Source organism: Sphaerodactylus townsendi, linkage group LG01 (assembly GCF_021028975.2).
Source record: "Sphaerodactylus townsendi isolate TG3544 linkage group LG01, MPM_Stown_v2.3, whole genome shotgun sequence".
NCBI classification, from domain to species: domain Eukaryota; kingdom Metazoa; phylum Chordata; class Lepidosauria; order Squamata; family Sphaerodactylidae; genus Sphaerodactylus; species Sphaerodactylus townsendi.
Window position 1 is genome coordinate 20,474,495 of NC_059425.1, and position 16,865 is coordinate 20,491,359.

The 16,865-nt window shown below is 48.0% G+C and overlaps 2 protein-coding genes across 4 annotated transcripts in view; one reads left to right on the plus strand and one right to left on the minus strand.

Annotated features, from left to right (window-relative positions):
- Positions 1–16,865, plus strand: part of PC (pyruvate carboxylase) — a 473,075-nt gene that overhangs the window by 376,093 nt on the left and 80,117 nt on the right. The window lies entirely within an intron of this gene.
- Positions 1–16,865, minus strand: part of LRFN4 (leucine rich repeat and fibronectin type III domain containing 4) — a 28,832-nt gene that overhangs the window by 7,694 nt on the left and 4,273 nt on the right. The window contains exon 2 of the mRNA XM_048512936.1: positions 8,632–10,030. Coding sequence (XP_048368893.1) covers positions 8,632–10,010 — 1,379 coding nt within the window. The 5' untranslated portion in view covers positions 10,011–10,030. The remainder of the gene's footprint in view (positions 1–8,631; positions 10,031–16,865) is intronic.

A 16,865-nucleotide genomic window follows, 5' to 3' on the forward strand; every position in this document is an offset into this window, starting at 1 on the left:
ATCTAATTTGGTCATCTGCAAATTTGATTAGCATGTCCTCTGTTCTATCATCCAAATCATTGATAAAAATACTGAATAGTGCTGGGCCTAGGACAGAACCATGCAGCACCCCACTAGTCAAGTTTTCTCCAGCATGAAGGTGAGCCATAGGTGAGCAGTTTTTTGGTTCAGTCAGTCTACTAATTACAAGTTCATCTAACAGGAGCCTTGTCTAGCCCACATTTTACTATCTTGCTTGCAAGAATGTCCTGCGGGACCTTGTCAAAGGCCTTACTGAAGTCAAGGTACGCTACATCCACAGTACTCCCTTCGACCGAGCTTGTCACTCTATCAAAAAGAGAGCTGAGATTAATCTGGCGTGCCTTGTTTTTGAGAAACCCATGTTGACTTTTAGTGATCGTGGCATTCCTTTCTAAGTGTTTATGGACTGTCTGTTTAATGATCTGCTCTAGAATCTTTCTTGGTATTGATGTCAGGCTGACTGGGCGGTAGTTATTTGGATCCCATTGGATGTACCCTTCACACTTCTGATACTGTTTATTTATGTCCTTACACTGTTTCTATGCTCCTCAAGGTATACTGCTCAAGGTGGCATACAATTAAAAAACACTGTATTAAATGCCTACAATGACCTCTTATACACTGGATCGAGAACGAAATAGCTCTCAGTGTGTGCAGGTGATCTTTGTCTCACCATTGAAAGAGTCCATCCAGTCTCACGCCGTAGCTTGGGGCAGGATTCCCTGCTAGATTTTGAGCTCCAGTGCCTAATAACAGCTCCCTGTTGCAGAGTTTCTGATGCTGCCAAGGCTTTCTAAGTGGGAAATGACTAAGTGCCTATTCAGAAGGCTAGAAAAATCCTATTTTGTACATGCTTGACTTAAGCCATTTGAGCAGCACTGGGAGAGTGGAGGGGACGAGATCAGGAAAAGGGGAATTGAGACTGGGGAAGGGAAAATTTCTCATAAAAATAAAACAAGTACACTGGGCACATTAGAAAAAAGAGTTTGGATTTGTACCCTGCTTTTCTCAACTGTGAGGACTCTCAAAGAGGCTAGCCAACTACTTCCCTTCCTCTCCCCACAAAAGATACCTTGCAAGGTAGGTGGTGCTGAGAGAGTTCTGAGAGAACGGTAACTAGCCCAAGGGCACCCGGAAGAGCAGAGAAACAAATCCAGTTCACCAGATTAGAGTCCGCCACTCATGTGGAGGAATGGGAGTCAAACCTGGTTCTCCTGATTAGAGTCTACCACTATACCACGTTTAACCACTATACCACACTGGCTCTAGATGGTTTCAAGGGAATTAGGCAAATTCATGGGAAATTTTCAAACCTCCATATTCAGGGGCAAACAAACAATGGAGGAGGTCTGGGTGCATTTACATCAGTGGTTCTCAACATATGGGTCGGGACCCCTTTGGGGGTCAAACAACCCTTTCACAAGGGTCGCCTAAGACTCTCTGCATCAGTGTTCTCCATCTGTAAAATGGATAAATGTTAGGGTTGGGGATCACTGCAACATGAGGAACTGTATTAAAGGGTTGCGGCATTAGGAAGGTTGAGAACCACTGATTTACATGAACACATAAAGGGGCCTTATATTGACTTTGTCCATTAGCCTAGCCAGGTCCACTCCAATTGGCAGCTGATCTTCAGGGTCTCATGCTGAGGTCTTTCACATCACCTCCTTCCTGATCCTTTTAACTGGAGAAGTTTGGGATTGAACCTGGGACCTTCGGCATGCAAAACAGGTGCTCGACCTCTGAACTATGGATTTAGCCCCGTTGCCTTCCTTTTTTGAACTTTGTCTATCACAATCAGTATCTGGTTGGCCGCCATCTGGGACAAACAATACTGGACTAGGTAGTCCTTTGCTAACCAGCTACGCTTCTCTTCTTCTTAGTGAAATAGCTACACAGTTGGAGTGAAGAGTAGTTCTATTCCACCCTGGAGCCCCTGTTTGTCATGGAAGGGAAGGTTCTAGCCCAGGTGATAGTGAATATGGGACATGGGAAAATGATCACTCTGGAATAACCAAGGGACATCTTAGACCAGGGGCCCTCCAGATGTTCATGGACTATGATTCCCATCAGCTCTTCCAATGGGTCATGGTGCCAAGGGCTGATGGAAGTCATAATTCATGAACATCTGAAGGGCCATAAGATGTCTTTGACCATCAGTAGAATAAAGTGGTGGATCTTCTTGGAACCATCCAGTTTCAGACTACAGCTGGGGATAGGTTGCTTGGATGCGATTATGTAGGTGGAACGAACCTCCTTGATTACAGAAATCTTGGGAAATGGTTCTCCCTGCAGCAATGTTGGTATCTTGGACTAATTCTCCCCTGGATTGGAAAGCTGGTTAGGTCTGAGCTCCTCACTTATTCAATCTAATCTACTCCGCAGGGCTCTTGTTTAGACAAAACAACACAGGACAGAATTATGTGTGCTTCCCTTCATGCAGAAAAATAGGATTAAAAATTAATTCATTGCTAGATAGATAAGGCATGTTGATTTAAATTAAGGAAATGTCCATCATTTCAATCACCAAGAAAAAGAACAGATTTTAAATCACTGATTAACATCCCATTTCTCATTTTCTTGATGCTGCTACTTGTATCAACTGGCCCAGCTATTCTGGAGTAATAATTCCAGAGGACTTGCTCTGCTTGTCCGTTGCAGCAAAAATAAACACGAGTCGTGTAGTACCTTTTGTGATGGAGTCTGTTTGTCTAGTTCGCAAAAGCTTAAGCTATCATCTTAAAATGTCACAAAGTGCTACAAGACTTGTTTGTTATTCTAAGTCTCCACACCATAATATGGAACAGGCCAGGGTTTATTACTAGACAGTGAACTTTGTAGAAGGTCCTTTATTTGATTCCCTGGCATTTTTTGTACGTGTGTGCATGCGTGTCGTCAAGTTGCAGTAGAGTTAGGGCAACCCCAGAGGATTTTCAGGGCAAGAAACATTTTGAAATGGCTTGCCTGTCTCTGTATGAATTGCCTGTCTCTGCATGAGTTGACAAGAGTTCCGAGAGAACTGGGACTGGCCCAAGGTCACCCAGCAGGCTTTATGAGGAAGAATCATAGAATCGTAGAGTTGGAAGAGACCCCGAGGGCCATCAAGTCCAACCCCCTGCAATGCAGGAAGACACAATCAAAGCACTCCTGACAGATGGCCATTAGCCTCTCTTTAAAAACCTCCACAGAAGGACACTCCACCCCACTCCGAGGAATGCATTCCACTGTCAAACAGCCCTTACTTGTCATGAAGTTTTTCCTGATGTTTAGGTGGAATCTCTTTTCCTTCACCTCGAACCCATTACTCCTGGTCCTAGTCTCTGGAGCTGCAGAAAACAAGCTTGCTCCCTCACCAACATGACATCCCTTCAAATATCTAAACATGGCTATCATGTCACCTCTTAACCTTCTCTTTGCCATACTAAACATCCCCATGGATTCCAGACCTTTGACCATTTTGGTTGCCTGCCTCTGGAGTGGGGAAAACAAACCCAGATCTCCAGATTAGAGTCTGCCGCTCTTAACCAATATACCACGCTGGCTAAAAGTGCACAAATATCCCATTTTGGATAAGACAATGCTTGAATAGGCAATGCTGGGTTACACAAACCTTGATAACGAGATTCCTGAAAAAGCATGCACAGCATGACCCATTTGCTGTAACCATTTAAAACAAATCTACAACAGAATAAAGTCTTTATTTGGCCCACGATCATAATCCAAAGCCCTTTGGTCATGGCAATGTGCGCATTGTGCTGGACTGGAGTCTCAAAATAGATTTCCGTTTTTGCTCTCTGTGCGCACACGCAGGGAGGAGAAACCCGAGGCCGCATCCAGGTGTGGCTGGTTATTGTGCTATTGTTGTGCTATAGCACTCGTTCGCAGCAGGACTCTTTGTGGACAAGACACCTCAGTTGCGAATGATTGCTGCAGCATAACAATAGCGCAGTATCCAACACCGCATGGTTGCTTGCCTTGAAATCTGAAGCTGCAGACCTGCGCACACTTTTCTGGAAGCAAGTCCCACTGAACCACAACAAAGCTTGGCTACCAGTACTTAAAAACACCAGAAGCCAAGGCCAAGGGCATGCTAAGTTCATGGACAATGGACTCCACCCAAACACAGGATTTGCATTCACCAATACTGCTGCTGCTGCAGGGTATGCAAATATGAATCACTCCCTGGACTGAGAAACCCCACCTGCAATACTATATCTTCTTCCTAATGTTTTGCCTGCATCTGTGGCTGGCATCTTTAGAGGAGTATCACAGAGAGAAGTCTGTTACACACTGTCCAGTGACAAGGGAATATTTTAATGGGGTATAAATTGTCATGTCCCCAGGTGGAGAACCAATCAGTAAGTGTTTGTATGGAACTTACTATGCAAAGGTTGATAGTATAGTATTTGCAGGTGGGATTTTTCAGTCCAGGGAGTGATTCACATTTGCATTCCCTGCAGCAGCAGCAGCAGCAGTATTGGTGAATGCAAATCCTGTGTTTGGGAGGAGCAAAGGCCAAGGAGCATGCTAAGTTCACCAGAAGCAAAAGGCCAAGGGCATGCTAAGTTCATGGACAGTGGACTCCACCCAAACACAGGATTTGCATTCACCAATACTGCTGTTGGTTCCCCACCCTGACACATGGACAATATATACCCTACTAAAACATTCCTTTCTCACTGGACACAGTGTGTAACAGACTTCCCTCTGTGATACACCTCTGAAGATGCCAGCCACTGACGCAGGCGAAACGTTAGGAACAAGATCCACCAGACCACGGCCACCCAGCCCGGAAAACCCAGCACAACCAACAAGGCATTTGTTCTGCAAGTAAACGGGCATTGCTCAGAGTTTGGAAGCGCCCGGGAAGATACACGAGGAAGGCGAACGAGTGTCTCCTCAGGAGAGAGAAAGTAAATCTCCAACTTGTTTGGCTGCGAGGGCCATTAATGTTCAGTAATTTCAGAACGGAACCTATTACAGAGCTAGGATAGTTGAAGGTCATAAAACAGGACGACAGCATTATCCATATGGGCCTCCTGGTAAGATACAGGATGATCTGTCCCGGATTCCAAATGCCTGAATAGCACCTGGGGTCCGGCAGGAAGATAATGAACTGAAGTACATGGTTTGTGGCATTTGCTGCACTTAGCCTTGGAAGGCAGACATTTTATCTTGTCCTATCTGACTGCTTAATTCAGTGTGATTGATGGAGGGTTGTAATTCAGTTTTAAGAAATTATAAGGGCAGGCTTCCAACATTTGTGTCGATTAAATTCAGATCTCTTTTTAAATCCAGGTGTTGTTAAAGAGGGGTTATAATGAATGATTTTTAGAAGCACCTATTTTCATCCATCCTGTCTCTCCGTAAGGAAATGTGACTTTTATCCCATAGGGAAGCAGTCAAAATATTCAAGGACTTTTTCCATCTAGCCTGAAAATGGTTGCCACCCGATCTTGAATGCATGCACAGCCTTTTGTACAGAGTTTAGAGGAACTGGTACTAATATCGGTCACATATATTGCAACTTTTGATGTCCCAAGCATTTCATGTACAAGAGCTTCCATGTAGCCACCCGTGCAATGGAAGGCACGTGACATTTGCCTGCGTTCATCTCTGTTCCTGCAATCCCTTCTGACTTCTGGACTGAATGACGTTGCAGGACTCCAGAAGAGAGAACGTGTGTGCAGGTAGGGTTACCAGCTCCAGATTGGGAAATAGCTGGAGGTTTAGGTGTTAGAGAGCCTGAAGAGGGCAGAGTTTGGAGAGGGGAGAGACTTCAGTGGGGTGTAATGTCATAGAGTCCACCTCCCAAAACACAAACAAAATGCCTATCAGGTTCAGTGTCAGAAGCCACCCAGACACTAAATCACTATACCATACTGCTACATTCCGGAGGCTCACATTAGGAGATTCTCAGTTGTGGCCTTGCGTGTATGCGTACAGTATCGGCTACTTGCCTGCGATTTATGCAGGTTCTTGGTTATAAATGATATTACACTTTTGCACTTGTTTATTAAATTTCACTTTGCTCATTACAGCGCTAGCTCACGCGCCTCTTTAGCCGCAGGGGGGACGGTGATTTAGTGCTTGTGCACCTTCCAAAGCAGCCATTTTTTTCCAGGTAAGCTGATCTCTGGCACCTAAAGATCAGCTGTAACAGCAAGAGTTGTCCAGCCCCCACCTGGTGGTTGGCGACCCTGCCAGTGCAGATCAGGAGGCAGAAGTATAGAAGGATGAGGATGAAATTGTGGAAGGGAGAGAAGGAGCCACTTCACACACACACCCTCGCTCCATCCTCTCCCCCCAACATATGTGGCTATTTCTTGGTGCTTGTCTCATAAGCTAGGAGCAAGCTTTCTGGAGATCAGAGGGGACTGCAAACACAGCACAGAATGGAGGAAAACACCCCCTTCTGTGTACAGATGGCTGTGTGAAGGCCATGACGGGGCCGTACTTAAGAATAACCCTGTCAATTAGGACAGTATTATCAGTTCTGTATTGCAGACTGGTGCAGGGAGCAGAGAGTTTGAGAGAGAGGTTACCATTAGAGAAGTGTGATTCGAACTGTGGACCTCCTGATCCGGAGCCCACTCTCTTGGCTCTATGTCTTTGGCATAAAGCAACACTCATCCGCCAACTACCAGTTTGGCAGCCAGCCCTCCCGCCTGTGCCCATCAGCCGGACAATTGGCAGATCGCAGACAGAACCGTTCAAAGCCAGCAGAGGTTCAGTGCTGCCTGCGGCCATCCGGCTCATTTCTTCTCCCAAAGTCCAATTGTCAGCTGCGCATCTCCTATGCCTCTTGGGCAGCCTCCTCCTCCTCACAAACCCTCTGCCTCCTTCATCACAAGATGTCAGCTTGCAAAAAAGGTATTGCCAAAGGTGGGAGATGCAAAGGGAAGGGGGACTCGTGACAGGCTCCTGGAATGCATTGAATTAGATGACTTGGAGAGAGCAAGCAATCTTTTGGATAGTTTTTTTTAAACAATTGTGTGGTAATTGGAGCCTAGAAGACTCCACCGGATTCATACTTGGGAGTCTGTGGTTGGTTTACAGAATATAATATGGAAGGACCTGTATATATACAAGTATATATTTTCAAAAATAAAATCAGAATTCTGAACTAAGACATGTAGATTCTGCAACCAGTGTGCCATAGGTGTCAAACTCGTGGCCCTCCATGATGGGAACTGTAGTCCATAACATCTGGAGGGCCGCGAGTTTGACACCTGTGATGTAAAGCGATCCTGTTTGCTCATGCCAAAGAGCCAGTGTTGCATAGTGGTTAAGGTGTCAGACTAGGTCAGTGGTGGCGAACCTATGGCACGGGTGCCAGAGGTAGCACCCAGAGCCTACTCTGTGGGCATGTGCAAACAGAGTGTCCCCCCCCCCCCACACACATCTAGGCTGGCCTGGGCCGCTGGGCTCGATTATTAGCATTAAACCTAAGACCTAGTTTTGGGGAGGTAGTGTAGGTAACCCTGTTAAGCGCTGTTAAACCCAACTGATTTTCAAGTGAAGAACTAAAGCGCAATCCTTTACCTGGGAGTAAGCTTGGTTGCAGGCAATCGGGCTTGCTTCTGAGTAAACCCTCCTAGGGTCATGATTTACCTGTTGGAAGAGTTGGACGGTTGCTTCAAAGCAAAGCCACCGACTACCACCAAGCTTACTCCCGAGCAACGCACGCCTCGGAACCAACCATTTTTTCTAAACTAAAACCTCAGTATTCAGGTTAAATTGCCGTGTTGGCACTTTGCGATAAATGGGTGGGTTTTGGGTTGCAATTTGGGCACTCGGTCTCAAAAAGGTTCGTCATCACTGGACTAGGATCTGGGAAACTCAGGTTCAAATCCCCACTCGCTCCATGGAAGCTTGCTGGGTGACCCTGGGCCAGTCACACACTCTCAGCCTCGATCCTGTCAAGTGTTTGGATGGGAGACCTCGGAGGCACAACAAAGGTGTGACCCAGAAGCAGGCAACGGCACACCAGCTCCGAAGTCCCTTGCCTTGAAAGCCCTACAAGGGCACTGTAAGTCAGCTGTGACTTGACAGCAAAAAAGTTTTTTTGCACGTGCTTGTTTTGCATAATTGCACTTCCTGCTGAGAAGTGAAATGCCAAATGCAGAGCACATCCACGTACACACATACCCTGGAAATTCCGCTTAACCAGTGCCCCCTCTCCTGGAAACTGGAGATTTTCCTGCTCATTGCCTTTCTCATTGCCAATTCAGTCTTTGCAGCTTTAACAACTAGGACCAGAGACTGGCAACAAATTGCTGAGCGGCAAGGAATTTTGACAAGTAGGATGTTCCCCATCAAACTTGCATATTGGCCTGGGCAAAGGGCTCTTGAACCCCACCCGTCCTAAGCACAGCCAGAAAGGCTTGGACTGGGCTCTACCCTTACACAATGCTGCTTTTGTTCACACAAAGCAATCGAGGTGCATCATGGGGGAGGCCTCTGACAGAGCATCATTTTGCTTTTTCCTCTGGGGTGGAGAGGGTTAAAGAGCCCTTTGCCTCAGAGCAAGCAGTTCAGGTGCATCGTGAGAGGAGGCCAGACGCGTAAACCACTCCACTCCCAGTTCCATCCCCAGGGATGCATTACCTGTAAATGAGTGCGTCGTCCACAGTGCTGTTGTACTGGATCTGATACATCCATGCCGCATAGGCCGACTTGTCAGCCACCCAGCGCACCAGTGCTGAGGAGGCTGTAACATCGGATACCTCCACTCTCCTCTCGGGACCCCCTTCAGTGGCATTGGCCGACGTCTTGGCCGAGGTGGCAATGTCGGAAGAGCCGGGGTCCTGTTGCAGCACCGTGATGCTGCCGTTCCCCCGGTGGGGTAAGGGGATGATTTTGAGGTCCACAACGGCCGTGGACTCCCCGGCTGCATTGATTGCAATGCAAGTATAGGCCCCATCATCCCGAATGGTAGTCACCAGGATGTCCAGAGTTCCATTGCGGAATGACACAGTCCTGGAGGAGTTAGAGATGATCTTGTCATCAGGGGAGACCCAATGGATGACCGGTTCTGGGTCTCCGATAGCCCGGCACCTCAGGGTGGCTCTTTGGCCTTCCAAGATCCAGAGCTTGTGGGTGTGGCGGGTGATGAGCGGAGGCTCACAGGTGAACTCTTCCTCAGGCACGGACCAAAAATACCGGCCAGCTACCTGCGGAGGGGAGGCGCAGGTCTCCATATCGTCCTCCCGAGCCAAGCGCCGCAACCACAGCAACTCACAATTGCAATGCAAGGGATTCCCGCCAAAGCTTAGCACAATGGTAGAGGTGTAAGGAGTCGGACTGATCACCCCAACTTGAGAGCGGGCAAAGAGTGGGTCAGGAGGCAGCGTGTAAAGACGATTGGAGGTCATATCCAACCGGGACAGTTTGTACAGCTCAGCAAAAGTGCCTTCCATGACGAAGTCAATAAGGTTGTGATCCAAATTGAGCGTGTGAAGGAAGAGCATCCCCTGTATTCCTTCCCAGGGGACAGTCTGCAGGTTATTGTAGGACAAATCCAGGTCCTCGAGGGTCAACAAGAAGTCATCAAAGGCAACCACCGAGATGTCCACCAGCTGGTTGTTGTTGAGGATGAGATGCTGGAGGTTCAACATTCCTCGCAAGGCCTCTTCACCGATCTCAATCAACCGGTTGCCATCCAGGTGGAGCGAGCGAAGACTTTCCAAGTCCCCGAAGGCAAAGGGGCGGATGGTGTCGATGGTGTTCCGAGACAGGGTCAGGTCTACCAGGCCAGACATGTTCAGAAAGTCCGGCGCCTCCACCACCCGGATGAAGTTGTCAGCCAGACGCAGCTCCACCGTCCGCCGGTCGATGTGGGGCGGGATGAAGAGCAAGCCCTTGTTGGCACAAAGTGTGCTGAGTGACTCGGAGAGGTTTTGGCACACACAGTGGAAGGGGCAGGCCTCGATCTGAGCCAGCGTGCTCCCCACCATTAGCAGCTGGACCAGCAGCAGCTTTTCCATGGTAGACGGCTTTGCAGGCCCTGGAAAAGAAGAGGCAGGGGAGAGGAAACATGAGATTCATGCAGCACTAGACCTGGGGTGGCTGACCTGGATGAGACGGGAGTTAGTCTAGGGACCTTACCCAGGATGTTAGGGACACTTATCAAGCTCTACCAGCATGGCCAATTGGCCATGCTGGTAGGGGCTGATGGGAATTGTAGTTCCTGAACATCTGGAGAGCCGCAGGTTCCCTACCCCTGGGCTAGCCTGATCTCATCAGATCTCGGAAGCTAACAGGATTATACAGTCTTAGAAAGACAGAGTTGGGAGGAACTTCTAGGGTCATCTAGTCCAACCCCTCCACAAAGCAGAAACTCACAACTGCCTCCCACCTCAACACACCCCAGGGACACCCTGCTCCATGCCCTCAAGATGGTTGTCCCTGGTTAGTACTTAGGTGGGAGGCTACTAAGGCGGTCCAGGGTAGCTACACAGAAGCAGGCAAACCACCTCTGTTCATTTCTTACCTTGAAAGCCCTATAGCAGTGGTGGTGAACCTTTGGCACTCCAGATGTTATGGACTACAATTCCCATCAGCCCCTGCCAGCATGGTCAATTGGCCAAAGGTTTGCCACCACGGCCCTATAGGGGTGCCATAAATTGACTGTGACTTGATAATACTTTCCATCACCATCACACCTGGGGCCTTGGGAGAGTTTCAGATAATTTGTACCCTACTCCAGTGCTTCCTCCCCTCAGCAGCCTCTCATTTCTGGCCAAGCAAACAAACCAACACTCAATGTGGATGGAACAGTGACCTGGGTGATTCTGTCCCACTCACAATTTTTCAGTTTAGTACAGGGGTGTCCAACTCTGGCCCTTGAGATGTTCATGGTCTGCAATTCCCAGCAGCCCCTGCCAGAACGGCCAATTAGCTGATGGGAATTATAGTCCATGAACATCTTGAGGGCCAGAGTTGGACACCCCTCGTTTAGTCTATTTTGCAAGGTTGTTATGAGCATGAAATGAAGAGGGAGAAAAGACCCATGGATATGAGTCTTGAGTTCCATGGAGAAAGCTCAGGATGTGAATAAGTGATCTCAGTCTCACATAGATAGATCTCATGAGCATTTCCTAGTAATCTGTCACACATGAGTAGGACCAAGAAACTCAGCATGGAGATATGTAGATGGTTGTGCAAATAGGAAAGGCATGATTGGTAGTATATGAGATGCCGGTTTGCTCAGACCAAATTATCCCCCATTCCAGTGTTATCCTGGAGTTTACCTCTTATGAGAGGTAAAATCATGCTTGGCTAGCCAAAGGGGGCAGGGTTTACAATGCAGAGATACGCTGCAACATTTCAGAGGCTCTTGCAATACCCGGTCCCTGACATCTTATGTGTTGTTCATTTAAAACATTTTCGTCCACCCAGTTAAGGCCTTCTTGGGAGCAAACAGTTAATGAAAAAAAAAACCTTTACACCCAACTATAAAAACAACGTGCGTATGCAATTGTGTATAACAGCCATTAGAAGCATTATTAGCCAGAAGAAGAATAAAAAAGGGAATGCCAGATGAAACAAAAAGGTCTCTGTCCATCTGGCAGAAGAGAATGACAGAAGGAGACAGAGAGGAGGAAATCCCACTGTTCTGGTGCCACAATTGAGAAGGCCCTTTCTCTGGTTGCCACCTGTCTAGCCTCAGATGATCAGGGTACCCAAAGCAAGGACCCCAAAGATGGCTTTCAGCATGACGTTGGTTTATATGGTAGTATGCAACACCATAGCATATCATTATGACAGGCAATTTGCTAGTGTGTAGTACCCGAAGAAAGAGCCCCATGCATGGCGCAATGTGGTAAGCTGCAGTACTGCAGTCAAAGCTATGCTCGGAACGTGAGTTTGATTCCAAGGGAAGTCGAGTTCAGGTAGCCAGCTCAAGGTAGACTCAGCCTTCCATTCCTTCCGAGATCAGTAAAACAAGGACCCAGCTTGCTGGGGGTAGACAACTGGGGAAGACAATGGCAAACCACCACATCAACACAGCCTGCCTAGTAAACGTTGGGATATAACATCACCCCATGGGTCAGTAATGGTGCACAGTGGACAACCTTTACCTTTGGTACCCTAGGGGTTGCACAAAGATGCTACTGTTAAGTCTTTGGGTATATTCTGAAACCCAAATGACTGGGAGGAAATAACTTTGGAGACCTCGCTCAACCTCCCGTCTGTCCCATTAGCAGCACAGGGGACGATCCCGCCAGCCGACTTTACAGGGCTGTTGCAAGAGCTACTAAAATAACCTGCATGAAGCTTTGAAAGACGGCATATTGATTATTAAATCAGCAATCTGGGCTGAAGGAAGTGAAAGCTGCCGAGCAAAACATGTGTGGTTAAACCCCGTAGAATGGCCTGTAATCTTCCAGGAAGGATTAATTTGTCTCGGGGCTCACTAAGCTTAGCCTCAGAGCCTGGGGGGGACATGTGAAGCGGCTGTATAACAAACTAGGCCCTTGGTCCATCAAAGTCAGTACTGTCCTGACTGGCAGTGGGGGTCCAGGGTCTCCAGCAGCAGTCTTTCGCATCACCTCCCACCTGACGGTTTTGACTTGGAGGTGCCTGGGATTGAACCTGTGACCTTCGACATACCAGGCGGATGCTCTAACTGCTAAGCCATGCTTCTATGGAATAATACCACAAGGGACTTCTGAGTACATGCAGGGCGCCTTTCCCCTACCAGTGACTATCGCAGTTGGTTGGCTGCGTCGAAATTGGGAGAACAGATTCTAGGACGAAAGGTATGTGTTTCCATAGCGGGCTCTTCTAAAAATTAACAACCGGAGTATAATGAGCCTGCCCTTTTCCTCTCAGAACAACTTCCTTTTATTTCTCCACTCAAGTCTTTGCCTGAAGGTGGAAGATACTGATTTAATATGCAACATTTGAAACTGTCTGGTCTTTGGAATCTCTCCGCTTACAGTATGCAAAATGGCAGGCAATACTGCTTTTGCAAGGTCTGTTAATACTTATTTTGCAAGGTCTAGTCTTTGAGGGGTGGGATTTTCTGCAGAGGCGTACGGCCCACGGGGACCTATAGGGTCATATGTCCCCAGGTCAAGTGGATTTTCCACCCCACCCCCCCTTCTTCCCCTGTGTCGGGGGGCCGCCCCAGGCTGCTCCTTCAACCAGCGGAGCCTCTGCCGGCTGAATAAGCAGCCTGACCTGCCCTGCCACGCTGCCTGGGATCGCCGCCGCCAGTTAAGGTAAATGGGGCGCAGGTGTTGCCCTGGGCACCATTCCCCCCGGTTACGCCTCTGATCCTCTGTCTTACAGTATAGAACCTGGAGAGAACAATTTTGCAACAAACTTGCCTTATGGGTCTCCTGGGGGGGCTGGTACTACCTTAACAAGGCCCATTGGCACTATCTAGGCGTTGACACTCTCCCTGCCTACGATGTGGGAACTGGCGGGTAGTCACTGTCGGGTTGCGTTTGGCATGTTGAGGAAATGGATGAAAAGAGGGAGCGTCTGGAGGTGCGCTGGAATGATTATGCTTCTAGGACACAGGTGGCTGAGGGGCTGAGCACTGACAAAGGTGCCGCTTCGAAGCAGTTTGGGAAATAATTGCAAGGGGATTAAAGGCCCGCGTTGTCTCGGCGACCAGATGCTTTAAAGGTGTCTGTGCTATTTATAAAAAAAGAGCACCAGGAAGAAAGCGTTCGCTGGCTGAGTGTGACCCATCATCTCCAGCTTTCTATCACTCATTCGTCCCTCCCGTTTTATCTCTTGGCTGCCGATCTCTCAAGCGATAGCTTGAGATAAGTTTTTAAAAGCTACAAGGTAGAGGAAAGTACCTGAGCACAAAATGAGTTAGAAACCAGCCTGGGGGCCAACGGAGTAGCAGCGGAGAATGTCTCTGAGCAGGTAAAGAGTTCTCACATTCTTCTCCCCCAGCCATTCGCCCGTGCTTTTACAAGCAACCAGACATACAAATTCAGCAGGAATAAGAATGAGATAAGGAATGAACTCTAATCCACTAGTCCCGTTTTCTGAGTCATCTGGGCTTCCTCTGTGTTCAAATCCCCGCTCTGCCATGGACTTAACAGACAGCTTTAGCTGGGTCACTATTCTCAAATGCAACATGGAGATAAAAAAATACAGGCCTATTTTACACGCCCAAGGTACAAATGACTAAGATAATGTGTGTGACATGCTTTGAACCCTTGAAATGGGCTGTATAAATGGCCAAGTATTAATTTTATTGTCAGAATGGGCACCTTGCCAGGTTGGGAGAAAACGATCGGTAACAAAGAACTCCTTGGCAGGAAGCTGGATTTCTAGATTGGGTAACAAGATACCTCTCTTCGATAATTCTTTCCTGACTTATCTAAGGACAGCTTTGCTAACCGTGCCGGTCTGTGTGCGGCCCGCGTGTTTCATGCCCGAGCAAAAAATCTATGGCTGCATTTCCCTCCGGATGCACAGAACTCAAAATCTGGGCTGGCCCCAACTGTGCCAGGGATGGGAAACAAGGAGGGGGCACCGGAGTCAGGTCTAGAGTGATGCACCACTAGCCATTCACCTGCGAGTCCCGACGGCAGGACGCCAGCTCCTGTCCCCATGCTGGCAAGCCCCAAATGAACACTGGGGGATGGGGGGAATCTCTGTCTTGCCTGCATCCTCTGGAGCGGATCATCTCAACCAAGGCAGAAGCTTTGGAGGGAGCAAGAGAGCCACAGGATCTGCTAGGAACCCCTGGCAAACCCCATTAAAGGATCCTGCTGGGTTAATTATTTATACTGCAGAGACTGCATGAGATTGGGGATATAGTGGTAGGCTTGGACAAGCGAGGCCTGTGTTCAGATTTGTGCTCATCGGTAAAACTCTCAGGGTGACCTTGGGCTGGTTGAACTCCACCATACTCCCCTCTAAAGTAACTACCCTGAGTTTCTAAATGAAATAGCCGGAGACGACTATACCTTTCTCTCTCTTTCTCTCCCCCTTTATGTTCCTTCCTTATCCCCCCCCCCCACACACACATTTTACCTCTGCTTGTTTATAGTTTTATGTGCAACAGCAAATCCAGTGCTAGTTGGAGTCAAATAATTAAAACAAACCCAATCAGATGAATTCAATAAGTCCTTTACCATCTTTACTGCAACAGTCCTATATAGGTCTTCTCTTCGCTCCCACCTCCAAAACCCTAAATGGCCTGGACCTTCTCCCAGTATGTTCCTCAAAGAGCTTTACATTCAGCGAATAACAACTTACTGGTGGTCTCTGGCCTGAAAACTGTCCAGATGTCCTTGAACAGGACCAGGGCCTTTTCGGTTCTGGCCCCAGCCTGGTGGGACACTCTGCCAAGTTAGACCCAGAACCTGCAAAACTTGGTGGAATTTTGCAGGGCTTGTAAAACAGAGCTGTTGCACCAGGCCTATGGCTGAGAACAGCAATGGGGTCTAACTAGCTGGCCTCCCTTTCCCTTCCTCGACCTGTTCCTATTAGTGACTATATGATTGGTAAGTTACGGGGGACTGTGTGCAGTATAATAAATGTAATAAATAATAAATAATAATAATTTTGATACGTTTATTCACCCCGGGTTGACATGGCACTGTGATGCAAATGAGATTCTGATCTCCTGTTTTATGGTTCTGGACTATCCTGCGGTTTTATGGATCATTTTATGGCTTTATCTTATTAACTGTTGTATGCCGTCCTGAGCTCTTAAGGGGGAAGGGCAGCCTATCAATCACATAAATCTAATCAAAACCATCCATTTTACTTATGGCGAACTCAAGCCAATAAACAGCATGTGCCCAAGACCACCAGCAGCTCCAGGTCTCAAAGCGGGGCAGAGGTGATGCCAGGGCCAACTTGTTCCTTTGCACTGTTCTCAGTGAAAGTGGACTGTGTTTGGGTTTTGCTGCTCAAGTATAGGATTCACATGATTGTGTTTTATTGGGAAAAAACCCTCCTTACACATAGATGTCTAATGTGTCAGGGAAAAATACTCTCCCTAACATGCTGGCTTTCTGTATTTTGAAAACCACAGCATTCATATGACCGAATGTTCCTCCTCACTCAAAATTAACAATCCATGTATGTAGACAGGTAGCATATCAGGGGAAAATGCTCTCCCTGACATGCTAGCTTTCTGTATTTTTAAACCTAGAGGAGCATTTTATGGCACACACACACAACCTTTGCAGTTGGAAACAGTCCAGTCCAGACACAGAATGGCCAACTAGTTGGTGAGAACCAGATCCCAAATTCTGCACCATCATGGGAATGAGGGTCCATCTCATGTATGCAGTCTAGTGAGGGGAGAGATGGGAAACCTGAATCCCTGGGCTCTGTCCCCAGCTGTACAGGGAAGAAGGGGAAGGAGACAACCAGTAGGGTGCAGTGCTGTGGTTAGAGTATTAGGCTAAGATTTGGCAAACCTGGGCTCAAGACACACACTTGCGCACACCCCGATATTTACTTTGCGAGTTTGGACCCCATCATTCACTTCTGCCTCGCCTACCTCACAGGGTTGTTATGAGGATGAAATGAACGTGTTTTGTTCAGGGAGGTGTTCTGTATACCTCCCTGAACAACTTGTGAAAAGAACGTGGCAGATTGTGACAAGGACCTCTGGAAGGATCCCAGTTGGGGGAGGGCACTGCAGGTCTCTTTTTATTCCTTCTGGTTGCGCAGCCCCCTGCGGAAGCCTCAAACTTTCCCAGGCGTGGTTCTCCCAGACACGGGAGCGGAGGGCTCACATCTGGCCTTCCAGCCCTCACAGGGTACAGAGGCGTAGGTGGACATGCCGTGCCATCTGGCAGCATGCAGGGAAGGAGAGGTTAGCAGTGCTGGCATTGACCTCCCAG